Below are 14,610 nucleotides of genomic sequence, written 5' to 3'. Positions count from 1 at the left end.
TTGGTTATTTTAGATCCTTTGCATTTCTGTATAAATTTTAGAAACACCTTCTCAATTTCAACAAAATGTCTGTTATGCCCTGATTAACCCATTTGCCTTGATCTAAGAAATATTAAAAAAGTGACCTACACCCACCTTCTACTGATACCATATTCATTCACTCAGCAGAACTTATTGGATGTTCACTCTGTGCTGGTACAGAGGATACAAAGTCAAACAGCATTGCATCTTCCTTCCTCACAATGAGAGCAAAGACAATCAAACAATGACACGAGGCAATGTAGGAGGTATTACATTACAAAGCAAAGAATACTATGTGAGCACAGAGAGAAGACATCCAAATCAAAATGATAGGTAAAGATTTCCAGAATGAAACCAGCTGAGTTGCAAAGAATCAGTAGGCATGCACCATATAAAGAAAGGATTTGAGTATGGAAGGGCATTCCAGGAAGAGAAAATGACATTTCTAAAAGCACCAAGGCAGAAAAAAATCTTGTAAAGCCCACCAGTATGAAAAGCCAAGGAAATAATAGATGGCTTTCTTACTCTTTAGATCAAAATCCTAGCTGTTAGAGGTATTATAAAAGCCCCAAAAGGATCAAAGGTGAGGATCCAGGCAAGGGAGGAAATAGAGTTCTTGCTACCCTATTTCTTTCTCTCATGCATTTGTTCATCTCCTTCATACTCGCCACATCACTTAACAAATGACAGAAAGACACAAGAAATAAATCTCTACATTCCAAGATCAGTGAATTTTCAAATTTTACTTTGGAACCATTTTTTTCAAGCAAATATCACTTGAACCCAAATACAAAAGAAGGAAGGAAAGAGAAGGAAGGAAGGAAAGGAAGGAAAGGAAGGAAAGGAAGGAAAGGAAGGAAGGAAGGAAGGAAGGAAGGAAGGAAGGAAGAGCGAGCTGTTGTCATTGAAGAGAGATGGTGCCTGAAGCTACCAACACCACCACTCAATCATCTCCTCCTCCACCCCCCAACACAGTGACAGCTGTTTTTGCAAATCCCTAGAGTGTCATGGGTGCAATTTGACATCCACTACACCAGTTCCACCTACAGCTAAGGTTGATCACCACCAGATTGTAGCTGGGGGCTTGTGGTTCATAAAACCTGGAAAGAACTTTACTCAATAAATAATTATTTTCTTTCCCAAATTTAACTCTCCATCTTTGAAGCTAGTTCATGTTACCTAAAATTTATATCCAGTAGTCTTCAAGAAACTATTATAAACAGGATGAGGCATAAAACTGTATTCTACAAGAGTTACAGAAATCCTAGCCTTTATGAGAACATAACTTTTAACAATGAAATTTAACAGAATATAACAAAGAGAAGTTATTTCATCATAGCCATATACAATGTGCACACAGTATAAGAAAAATACCTTTACATACTTAAAAAGAAGCAGGAAATTGGGGCATCTGTGCGGCTCAATCAATTAAGCGTCTGCCTTCGGCTCAGGTCATGATCTCAGGGTCCTGGGATTGAGTTCCGCATCGGGCTTCCTGCTCAGCAGCAAGTCTGTTTCTCCTTCTCCATCTCCATCTCCCCCTCCGTCTCCCTTGTGATCTCTCTCACTCTCATTCTCTCTCAAATAAATAAAGATCTTTAAAAAAAATAAATAAAAGAAGCAGGGAAAAAAACTAATTATATAAAATGTAAACATATGTGTTTCAGGAAATTGGAGAATCAAGAAATGTCACTTTTCTCTATTTTTCAATATCAGGTGAAAATCTGTCCAGTTCCCCAAGACCAAAATTGGAGAGAAATCCAGTATTGGTTATGCTTTAAGGCCCTTCCTATCTTTTGAGTTGTACCGGAACCTGGGGCTTATTCTGACCCTGGGGTGGAGGTCTACCCAGCATGACCCTAGCACCAGGCCCTAACATCACAAAACCAAGCACAGGCTCGTCCTCCTGCAGCCATCCCATTGAAAGGGCTTCTCATCCCAAAAGCACTATTTCCTGACTGGATTTCCCACAGTCTCCAGTCCCTGATGGCTCAAATTCTGAATCATTGGCCTCAAAGAGCATTCCCTTTGCCTTTCTCCATATTTGAACAAACCCAGTGTAATCACTCCCCATGGGCCTAAGCCTGGAATTCAGAGATACCCTACCCCACTGAGCACAGAATAAATTTTAACTATTCTCTCCTCTAAGGTACATACATGGGAAATTTCTAAACATTTAAAAAACTATAAGAATAAATAAATAAATAAATATATATATATATTTATCCTACTTCAAGAATTAGATACAATAGCATCTTTCATATCTGCTTCCAGTCTCTTTTTATGAAAGATCTTTTTTTAATTTTTTGGTTAAAAAAATTATAATGCTTGGAGGGCCTGGATGGCTCAGTTAGTTAAGCATCTGCCTTCGGCTCAGGTCATGATCCTGGGGTTCTGGGATCAAGCCCTGCATTGCATCAGGCTCCCTGCCCAGCAGGGGAGTCTGCTTCTCCCTCTCCCTCTGCCCCTCCCCCTGCTCATGCTCTCTCTCTCTCACTCTCTTTATCTTCAAATAAATAAATAAAATCTTTTAAAAAATTATAATGTTCTCTAAAAAGAACTTAGACAATTCAGAAAAAATATAAAGATGAAAATCTTTAAAAAATCTTTCCTCAAAAAAATCAACCCAAATTGTACCACCAGACAATAACCATTATTAATATTTGATGTACATCATTTCAACTAGATACATAGATATTTAAGTAGGTAAATGTTTTAAAATCATAAATGATATTGTACTATAGATGCTAATTTAAAAAGCATTACACTTTTTACAGCTTTGTTAAGATATAATTAACATATAATAAAACAGCATATATTGAAAGAACACATTTTGATAAGTTTGATGCACCCATGAAATCATCACCAAAATGAAAATAATGAACATATCTATCATTCCCCAGAAGTTTCCTTTGTAATTTCTCCTTTTGACGAGTCTCTGCTTTCTCTGCCATCCCCAGGCAATCATTGCCCTGCTTTCTGTCATTACACATTGATTTATATTTTCTAGAATTTTACATAAGTGGAATCATGCAGTATGTACTCTTTTTTGTTTAGCTTCTTTCAGTCTTCTTTATCTCACTTTGAGATTCATTCATGCTATTGTTTGTATTCCTTTTTATTGCTGAATAGTGTTCCATTCCTTCTTCTTGCTTCTTCTTATTGCTGAGTAGTGTTCCATTATATAGAAGAACCACAATTTGTTTATCCACTTACTTTTTTTTCTTAATTTTATTATGTTATGTTACTCACCATACAATACATCATTAGTTTTTGATGTGGTGATCCACGATCCATTGTTTTCATATAACACCCAGTGCTCCATGCAGTACGTGCCCTCCTTAATACCCATCACTGGGCTAACCAATCCCCCTTCCCCCTCCCCTCTAAAACCCTGTTTGTTTCTCAGAGTCCATAGTCTCTCATGGTTCATCTCTCCTTCCGATTTCCCCCCCTTCATTTTTCCCTTCCTTCTCCTAATGTTCTCCATGCTATTCCTTATGTTCCACAAGTAAGTGAAACCATATGATAATTAACTTTCTCTGCTTGACTTATTTCACTTACCATAATCTCCTCCAGTCCCATCCATGTTGATGTAAAATTTGGGTATTCATCCTTTCTGATGGCTGAGTAATATTCCATTGTATATATGGGCCACATCTTCTTTATCCATTCCTCTGTTGAAGGGCATCTCGGCTCTTTCCACAGTTTGGCTATTGCGGACATTACTGCTATGAACATTGGGGTGCATATGGCCCTTCTTTTCACTACATCTGTGTCTTTGGGGTAAATACCCAGGAGTGCAGTTGCTGGATCCACTTACTTTTTGATAGACATTTAGGCTGTTTCCAGTTTTGTTTTGTTTTTTCTCTTACAAATAAAGCTAGGATTATTCATGCAAAAGCTTTTGTATAGACATAAGCTTTTATTTTTCTTAAATACCTAGGAGTGAGACGGCTGGGTCATATGATAGGTGTATGTTTAATTTTTAAGAATTTTGGCAGAATTTTTAACTGCCAAAGTGGTTGTATCATTTTACATCACCACCAGGAGTGTATGAGAGTCCCACATATTCACATCTTCCCCAACACTTGATATGATCAGTCTTTTTAATTTTCGACTTTCTAATAGGTGTATAATGTTATATCATTGTGGTTTTAATTTACATTTCCCTCTGACTAATGATGTTGAGCATCTTTGGTTGCATTTGTTTGCCATCCATGTATTTTCTTTGATGTGGTATCTGTTCAAATATTTTGCCCATGGTTTTAAATTTTATTCATTTTCTTATGACTGAGTTTCTAGTGTTCTTTACATATTCTGAATACAAATCCTTATCACAAATGATTTACAAACATTTTCCTTCACTCTGGACTTACCTTTGCACTCTCCTATGATGTCTTTTAAAGAGCAAAAGTTCATAATTTGATGAATTCCAATTTGTAGATATTTTCCTTATGAATCATTTTTTTCTTTGCTTTGCTTTTTGGTATTATATATGAGATCTTTGCCTAACCAAAGGGTATAAAATTTTTTTCCTGTTTTCTTCTGGATGTTTTATAGTTTTAGGTTTTATATTTAGGTATATGATCCATTTTGAGATATTTTTATATGGCATAAAGTATGAATCAAAGTTCATTTCTGCATATGAATATCCAATTGTTCCAGCACCATTTGTTGTAAATATTATCTTTTGATCATGAAATTATCTTTATTATTTTGTCAAAAATTAGTTAACTATATTTCTGGAGTCTATTTCTGTGTTCTCTACTGTGTTCCATTGGTCTGTTTGCTTGCCTTTATGCAAAATGTTGTCATGCTATTTAATTCAAAAGTATTATGTTTAATTGTACTCAAATTCTATTTAAGTTTTATTTAATCTTATTAAATTTTGCTTTCACAGAAATAAAAATCTGAATTGCAACAGAAGACATTGTTAAACATCAAATAAATGTTTCTTCACTACAAGAAATACTATTTCTTAACAGATCCCTCTAAGATTATTTAAAAAACCATTAAAAGAATAGATTAATTATATATTTTTAGATTATGTTTTAATATTAGATGATATCAATTAACTAAGAGAGCCTGGCACATTAAAACATCAGCACTTCCATTCTCCCTCTCTTCTTTCCTCCCTCATGTCTAATTTTTTTAAGATTGTTATTATATTATCAAGTTTTAAAATTCATATTCATTCTGATACTATAATTCCCAAAAGTCTTTAAACTTATATGGGTTTTTCTCATCACTGGATCTTTTACCACAATGTCTTTGTTTGTGGATTCTTTGTTTGATTCAGCCCTTAATTATCTTGATATCACTTTTCAAGTAGTTTGGTTTTAATGGGTACTAAATTCCCTGATATTCTTCATGTTTGAAAATGAGTGCTGGCTGCCTTTATACTTGCAGAACCTCTTAGCTGCATATAAGATTCTTGGGTCAACCTTTTTTTTTCTCAGGACTGTGCAAATATTGATTGACAGTGTTTTGCCATTGGATGGTGCTGTGGAGCAGTCTAAAGGCAGCCTTATTTCCTCCCTTGTTGCTAATTTGCATTTTCTGCCTGTATGACTGAACAATTATTTCTTTATTCTTAAGTTCAAATACCTTAATTAATTGAAGTTCCTAAGCAATGAGAATTCTGCATCAAATCACATTGGAACACAGATTATTCCTTCAAAGTATAGATTCCATTTTTCCTCAGTTAGGTAAAATTTTCTTATAAATATATCTTCTGCCTCATTTGTTAGGTTCTCAATTTTTTTTAAGATTTTATTTATTTATTTATTTATTTATTTAGAGCATGAGCAGGGGGAGTGGCAGAGGAAGAGGGAGAGAGAGAATCTCAAGCAGACTCCACGCTGAGCTCAGAACCCAACTCAGGGCGCAATCCCACAACCCTGAGATCATGACCTGAGCTGAAATCAAGAGTCAGACGTTTAACCGATTGAACCATGAGATACCACATTGTTGGGTTCTCTATTTTAAGGATATTAATTATCTTTATGTTGTATCATCCTTTTTTCCCTAACTGTTACCTCATCTCCAAATAATTTCATCTCTTTATATTTTTCATAGTATTTCCTTTATCTCAAGCTTTTCTTCTATGTCATTATTTTTTTATCATTATTTAAATTCAGTTAGCCAACACCTAGTACATGTCATTAATTTTATTTTTTACCAGTATCTACTCTGTTTCTTATAACTTATACTTTATTTTTAGTTCCATGATCATGTGATTTGGTCCTCAATTTAGTCTTTTAAGTCTGTGATCTCCTAAGATTGTGAGAAAATTCTTTATGTTTCTTAATTTTATTTTCTTCTAAGTATTATTTTTTTCATATTCTGTCTCCCTCTCTTTCCCCTTTCTCTCTTCCTCTCTCCCTCTCTCTCTCTCTCTGTCCCTCCCTCCTCACTGCTTCTTTTCTTTTTATTCATGTTCATACTTGCAGAATTCTTCTCCACATGTCCTGTTTGCTCTAATATAGTGTAGGTGAAATCTTGACACATCCCAATTAAGATTAGTTTGATTTTTCCTCTGAACTACAGTTTGAGGCCAATGTTTTTCATTCCATCTACTCTCAAGTATGTTAAGAAACGTTGGAGGGTGGGGGGAGATGAGAGATGGCAATGTCTGTTAGAATACATGGGCTCTGCTCTTTCTTTTAAGGTTCTGCTATATTTCTTATCTGATAATCCACCCCACCTAATTAGAGGTTTATCTCCTTTCCATGGGGGGGTGGGGTAACTCTCAGGCTTTATGTCACTTCCCCACTCTAGTTCCAGAATGTCTACCTCTTTAGAGATGCAGACCCATTGTCACCCATTTCTCCACAGCAGTTGTTCCCACTGTTCCGGTCAGAACAAGGAAAAGATTGGCATTTTAATTCCACTAGTTTCTTTCCAGATTTTGAAATACAAATGAGAAGTCTTATGATTTTGTGGACTTGCCAGTAGGGCTTCTGAGACTGGTGGTGAGGGTCAGGAGCTGAGGCATGCTGCCTCTCTATTCCAATCTATAATCCCCATTTTTTTCTTGGAACCAGATTTTGAAGTTTACTGAATTATGTTATGCCACTGACGTTGCTCATAATGTCTTTGGGAGGGCCTGGTTTTTCACTTTTCCCATATTGTAGGTATTATGAGAAGACAATTTAATGTAGTTGAATAACACTCCCTGTCCAAAGTCCTGGGCTCATATTGTCTCCTAGACACTCACTGGTGAGTGAAGCAAGTCCAAGACATTTCATTCTGACACTGGTCAGAGTTCATGACAGGGTATTAAAACAGTCCATTGTGGCATGAAAAAGAACCAGCATGTCCTTAAAGTGTCCCCAAACATATCTTGTTGTCTAGGGAGGGAGATATTACTTTAACCCTTTACATGTGTCACTAGAGACTTACCTCCTTCCGTGTCTGAGCCCCTCAGAAATCAATATTCTAATTAGAAAACAGTAGCTAATCTGACCAAATGCTAATAAATGAGAGTTGTGATTTATCTAGCAACAGGGAAACAATTCAGCATTAACAATTAAAAGTCTGTAGAGAAGAGAGCTTTTTTTTTTTCTCTCTCTTCTCCTTAGCTGATTGGGTTCAGCCAGATGCTATAAATAGTCCTCTAGTTAATGGCTATCTGTTTGAAAGTCAGTCATTAGAACCATAGTTTAGGAACTTTTACCTCTGAGATTCATAGGCTCTATTCTATTTCTCAATGATAAGGGTAAGGAAATGGTGATGTAAGTTAAACCTGAATCTACTTATCCACAAAGACCAAACTACATCATAGCCTACCAGGGTGCTCCTCAGGCTTTGTTATAACAGATACAGATTTTTAAATAATCAGTTCAACTGCAAGGAGAAGTATTAATCATAAATAGAGCCAAAATGGTTGACTAAACCCTGTTGCATTCTAGTCATTTTCATATAGTTATAGGATAAAGTCGAAGTTTACATCAAAGGCATGAATTTGCAATTAGCTGAACAAGGTCCTTCAGAAATCTCCAAAGAATTACTTTTTCTACATTAAACAAATCAACTGAGTAGTTACCTTTACTTTAACCTGAACGAACAGATCAAGGGGGAGAAATAGTATGTCTAAATCAAATTGAATGGTGATCTAGAGAACACTTTCCAGAAGGACCCTCTTTGGGAAATGCCACTCAGTGCTAGAGTAAATCTCATATTTCAGTGGAAGGTTTGTCATTCACAGTAGAAGCACATTTTAAGTGTTTCCTTTTGGTATTTTCTATTTCACCCAATATGGTCTACTTACATGATACCCATGCAGAGCTCCTAGCAGGTCCCTGAACCTGCCATATTGTTTCATGACACCAAGCATTTATTCAAACTGTTTCCATTATGTAGATGACCTTGTCTGGTCCTCAACCACTCAAGACCTAGCTTTCACATAATTTCCCCTATTCAGCCCACTACCACCACCACCCTCCAACCTGAGGAAACTTACTACCACCTCCTTTGGGCCTCCACCTTATCTGTACATCTTTCTGTCTTAACATTAGTAAACTTTAATTCCACTTGATTGGTTTCTTGTTCATCTCTCCCCAGGGAGAAGGTCTTATTCCTATTCATATAAACAATAACTATATGCTTGTTGAATATACAAGTGATTATTCAACATTATTGAGCACCAGCTCTTTGCCCATACTTGCTAGAAGTAAAAAAGACATAGATTTTTTTTAAATCTCTAGTCTCAATGAATTCATGACCCAGTGGGGGAGACTAGACTCCTCTACAACTAAACTCAGTAAGCCTAAGACAGGGGTCTGGACAAGTGCTGAGACTGAGCTGTTAATTGGCAAGGCAGCGAACATGTAAAGTCCCCATGTTTTAATATATCTTCTATAGTTTTCATGATCCAAACACACCTGCTTCAATCATATGTTTCACATTGCTTGCTAATGTCTTCTTGGCATAGTCTAAACCTATGCTTCTCAAATTAACATTCACAGAAATCACCCCGGGATTTTGTTAAAATGCAGACTCTGATTCAGTAGGTCTGTGGCAGGCACTGGGATTCTGCATTCCTAACAAGCTCCCAGAGGATGCCACAGCTGCTGGTCCACAGACCACACTTTGAGGATCAAGGCTCTAAACACTTGCCATGTCAATGCATAAACATAGTTGAAGTGGCATCAGTTTTTGGAAAAGCTCCCACTGCTCCTTACCTAGGTAGTCTTTTAAGTATAATTAAACATGATGAAAGTTACACCAAGAGAAGTAAGATTCAATAGTGTCTCCCCTCAAAAAACTGATGCCTTGAAATGGTTACTTCTTAGTCTTTTTAATTTCTAAACACAAGAGGTCTTCGTTCCTGCACTTGAGGTCTGCTGCTACCAGAACTCTGTGGTCTGAATGTGTAGCAAGATTTTCCCAAATCTTCAAGATTGCCATTTTTAAATCTACCCCATACTTATAATACCCAGGACCTTCCTGCAAATGGAGGTCTTTTAACAAAACTACAAAACCTTAATCACCTTAAACAATCATAAAGGACAAATGTGGTGAAAAATGAAATTAAAGAGAATTTTGGAAAATAAATACCAAGCATTTTATATATAAAAAAACAATCATAAAAGAAATACTTTTTTAATGCAACTTGCTTAAAATCAACATTGTAAGGTATCCATGGAAATCTAGTTTCTTATTAACTCTTAATGGTTCCTACGACATCTATTTACTTTTTCAGTTTGTCAGAGCCTGCAATTCATCACCAAAGTCAAAACTCACTAGACCATGAGACTTTGGGCCCCCACTCTACCTATACATTTCTGTCATGTGTCAGTTTTGAATTCTCCTTCCACAAAGGCAAGATCCCTATATGATCCCTACTTGAGCTGTCCTCTTTTGCAAGTGTTCTTCCTCTCTTCCTCATGACTCCAACCAGACCAAGTGTCCTGTGCGTATCTTTTCCTAAGCATGTAGAGAAGACATTACAAGTCTTCGTAGTTGCTATTCAACACCATCTTAATTACAGTAATATGTTATTTGAGAAGCAGTCTTGGTTATTTGGTTATCTTGCACAGTTAGTTATTGCATCACTTTCCCTGACAACACAACACTGAATGAAACAGTAGTAGAATTGTTTTTATCATACAGGACATTTGGAAGGTACTGGATGCCTTCGCTTACTTGATGTCAGAGTCTGGAGAGAACTCTTCTAAATGTTCTTTCTTCCTTATTACCACTCATGGTCTCATTTAGGTTAATGCCAAAGATGACGAAGGCGTCCTTGTTGGATCCTGGGACAATATCTATGCCTATGGTGTCCCCCCATCAGCCTGGACTGGAAGTGTTGACATTCTGTTGGAATACCAGAGTACTAAGAATCCAGTCCAGTATGGTCAATGCTGGGTTTTTGCTGGTGTCTTTAACACATGTAAGTAGCCAATTGAGTAACATTTTTTTTAATGCAAAAGGAATTTTACTTCAAGACACTTTATCTATAAACTGGCAAAGAGACCTAGCAACCCTGTTAGCTCTCTAGAATTTATAGATGGCTATTCTGGGATGCAGTCAATGCATAATTAAATTGTACTGGGCCAAATATACTCATAGTTTCTCTTTGACTGCAGAATCTTTATAGAAAGAATGATGGACTATTTCCTACATAATCCATCATTCAACACCCAGAGAAATGGGCTTCCCAGGGGCCAAGAAATGATGTGAGGGAAAGGATATGCCATTTTCTTTTCAGTAACCTCCCACATTTTAAAAAGATTAAATTAACAAAATTTAAAATGATAAATAATAATAGATATATACTGCTTATTTGTTATTGAAAAGTGTTATAAATATGTTTATTAGCTTATTATTTACCACTGAGAGGTAAATAGGGAGGGATTGTGACAGGTAGTTTCATCTCCATTTTTACATGGGAATCTCAATGCCCCTGAGCAATTAGATATCCGAACTTAATGAACAGTCTTTACTCCCCACTTTCCCTTCTGGTTTTTAATCTACCCAACATCTAATCTATAGAGGAAAACATATGGGAACAGAATTATTCTCTTCAGCTTCATGCATCATTTTTTGAAATGCCATTTGCCTGTCTAGGCCCAGACAATATTATTGTTAATTCAGTGACTATTTTTAAAAATACATTTATTTCAGTATGTCTTCATCATTAGTAACGATTTTCATTCACTTGCCATTTCTACAGCCTTGGAGAAAACATTAAGCTCAAGTTGGAGTGTCTGTCTGCTTGCTCATTAATAAAGAATGTTTTACCTAGTTAGCATTTTTCTTTTAATCAGAAAAATCAAGGAGGGGCTAGAGGCTGGAAGCCAGGATGAGGCCATTTTTTATAAATGATCATGAAGCCTCACAGTTTTAGCTCAAAGTTGCAACAGTCCAAGATTAGTCAGTGATCCAAGTGGGAAGAAATTATGCGTCTTGTGCTTTTGTTTTTCTATGGTATTAAACTGAATAAGATTATTTTCTTAGCCAGTTGAGTATACCCAAGGGCTAAGGGAATATATTTTCTGAGAGCAATAAAGGCCAGTGTATCAGTTTCCTGGGTGTGCTGGTCTCTGAGGTTCTAGATAGAAGCTGAACTTCATGATGGGCTAACAATTAGAGGTAGCCCCCCTCCCTCACTATTCCCAAGCCCAGACTATGTAGAGGGTGCCTGATGGGAGCAGCTACTCTTAGGAAATGCTTCCAGGAAAACAGAAAGAACCCTCTGCCTTGTGTCTTCCTGCTGTCTAGAATTTCACTATCCCAGTGTAATTCCTGCAGGCTTCGAACCAGATAAAATAGTGAACACCTTCCATCCATTTATGCCTTTTGTATGAAAGGGTCATCAGATCTATCCCTGAAAACAGGCTTTGGTGGTAAGCTAAGAAAAAGGCAGAAGCACATGTGAGGAAGTCACAGTAAGAATAGACCCCAAGAGGGAAGTTGGAAGGAGGGAGGCATAGGTGCCCCAGTGTCAGGCTTCACCTGCCTTAAAATTATGAGGTCAGGCAAAATCTGGAACAATTCTCATTCTGTGAGTTAGTGGTAAGCCAGAAATAGAGCTAGAGTGCCAATCATCTTACTGGTAAGACTTTGGCTTGAATAGGGTCTGTGAATCAATACAGAAAGATGGAAGTAGGAAGCAGGTGGTGGCTGCCTTCATTTTTGTTTGGGGTATTAAGATTAAGTCAGTTAATGAGGACACTTGAATGCTACCAGACTCAAGTTTGGATTTCCAAGGTTGTTCTATTGAAGGAGGTGGATAGCCTTTGGTTAAAAATGCTAATCTATTCTGAGAAAAAAAAGGCAAGCCAAGCCATTAATCTAAAAATTGTCAGCTGAATTATTTTCAATGAGCCCTGATGTCTGGCATCCTGGGAGCCAGGGAGGGCATTTGGATTGAGTTTAATCAATAGGTACATATGGCAAAAGATGCATCCAGGTAATTTATTATCTAGCAATTAAAATCAATCTGTGGTGTCACCCTCCACCAAGTGTCATGAGAGCAAATTCCAGCCAGGAGAGCAAACCCCACTGAGGACCTCTGTTATAACTTCCTATTAGCTGAGGGGTTTTTTTTGTTGTTGTTCCAGTTAATTTTTTTTTTATTCGTTTCAGAGGTAGAATTTAGTAATTCATCAGTTGCATATAATACCCAGTGCTCACTCCATCAAGCACCCTCCTTAATGCCCAGCACCCAGTTATCCCTTCCCCCCACCCACCACCCCTTCAGCAACCCTCAGTTTGTTTCCTAGAGTTCAGTGTCTTTTTTGGTTTGTCTCCCTCTCTGATTTCATCTTATTTTATTTTTCCTTCCGTTCCCCTATGTTCATCTGTTTTGTTTCTTAAATTCCACATACAAGTGAAATCATATGGTATTTATCTTTCTCTGGGGCACCTGAGTGGCTCAGTCAGGTAAGCCTCTGACTTCGGCTCAGGTCATGATCTCAGGGTCCTGGGATCAAGCCCCGCATCAGGCTCCCCACTCAGCAGGGGAGTCTGCTTGTCCCTCTCTTTCTCTCTCTGCCCCTCCCCCGGTTTGTGCACTCTCTCTCTCTCAAATAAATAAATAAAATCTAGCTGAGTTTTTAAAAAAATTTTATTTTCAGGAACATAGTCCTATTAGATGGACTAAAATAATACTACTTTAGTGATTTTATGATTAGCAACTAAACAATTAGAACCCCATTATTGGGATTTTAGTACTTTTATTCCATTTATTCTGAATGATCACACAGCAAGGTTCACTCCATAGTCCTGAAGCTTGACAATAGTCCCCTTTCTTCAGTAGGGAACATCTGATAACACGTGCAAAGGGTTTTTCTTTTTGGTAAAGAAGGAAGTCCCTTATGATAAGGAATTGTTCACTATATATTTATTAAATTTTGGTGATGGGTTTTGCTGTGGTCTGTCCTTTCCTGCAGTTTTGCGATGCCTTGGGATACCAGCAAGAGTCGTTACTAATTACTTCTCAGCCCATGATAATAATGCCAATTTGCAAATGGACATCTTCCTGGAAGAAGATGGGAACGTGAACTCCAAACTCACCAAGGATTCAGTGTGGTGAGTTTGATTTACAAAGGCACTTGCTGATATCAAATTAGAGTGACAATACACATTAACCACAAGACAGAATGGGTCTGATGTTTCTTTCCCTTCTATTTTAAGGACTGTTCAATACCATAGGCAGAAATGTCTGATTGGTAGAGATTGCTTTTAGTGAATGAATGAGAATTGTTACTGCACAGGCAGTTTGCGTTTCTAGTAATAAAGATCAATCATTGCATTACAACAGCAACCACTGAAAAGGGTCATGGTTTTAGCTATGCCTTTAGGCTAGAGCCCATTCTAGTTCCTCTCCACTTTAGTATGAGAATATTATGGTGAGTGGCAGAGGTATTGGACCCGAGTATTCTCTATGTCAATACTCCAGGAATAATATAGCCAACATTTATTAAGCACTTACTATGTTATGTACCAGTGTCTCTGTGTACGTGCTTGTATTTTATTCTTTTAACAGCTGTATCATGTGGGTGCTTATTAGTATCTCCATTTACAGAGGAAGAAACTGAGGCCCAGAGAGGTTAAAGTAATTTGCTCAAGGTCACACATCTGATAAGCTGAGAATAAAACCCAAGTGCATCTGACCATTAACCACAATTTTTTTTTGCCTTTGCAGTATTAGATTGTTCTCTTTTTTTTAAAGATTTATTTATTTATTTTAGAGAAAGAGGGAGAGAAAGAGAGTGCACAAGTTGGGGGAGGGGCAGAGAGAGAGAATCTTAAGCAGACTCCCTGCTGAGTGTGGAGCCTCGCCTGGGACTCGATCTCACAACCCTGAGATCATGACCTGAGCCAAAATCCAGAGTCATATGTTCAACTGAGTGAGCCACCCAGGTGCCCTTGGGATTGCTCTTTGAATGTAAAGATGTGGTTCTCCGTGATTTGTGACCTCATCTTTCAAACAGAGATAGGAATGGGAGTAAAGTTGAAATTGTCACTAATACCAACCACATCATTCTTTCATTGCCCTGAGCAGCTACACCACAAGCTGGCTACAGGGGGTTTAAGATCCCAAAGAAATTTCCTATGTCCATGGGACCCACTCAG

At 37.4% G+C, this 14,610-nt stretch overlaps 1 protein-coding gene across 1 annotated transcript in view; it reads left to right on the top strand.

Moving 5' to 3' along the window:
* The window catches only part of F13A1 (coagulation factor XIII A chain), a 168,556-nt gene that overhangs the window by 92,736 nt on the left and 61,210 nt on the right, over nucleotides 1-14,610 (top strand). The window contains exons 7-8 of the mRNA XM_021696917.1: nucleotides 10,246-10,420; nucleotides 13,425-13,563. Coding sequence (XP_021552592.1) covers nucleotides 10,246-10,420; nucleotides 13,425-13,563 — 314 coding nt within the window. The remainder of the gene's footprint in view (nucleotides 1-10,245; nucleotides 10,421-13,424; nucleotides 13,564-14,610) is intronic.

The sequence above is a fragment of the Neomonachus schauinslandi genome, chromosome 8, assembly GCF_002201575.2.
Source record: "Neomonachus schauinslandi chromosome 8, ASM220157v2, whole genome shotgun sequence".
In the NCBI taxonomy this organism is placed as follows: domain Eukaryota; kingdom Metazoa; phylum Chordata; class Mammalia; order Carnivora; family Phocidae; genus Neomonachus; species Neomonachus schauinslandi.
This window is presented reverse-complemented; position numbering and strand designations above follow the sequence as displayed.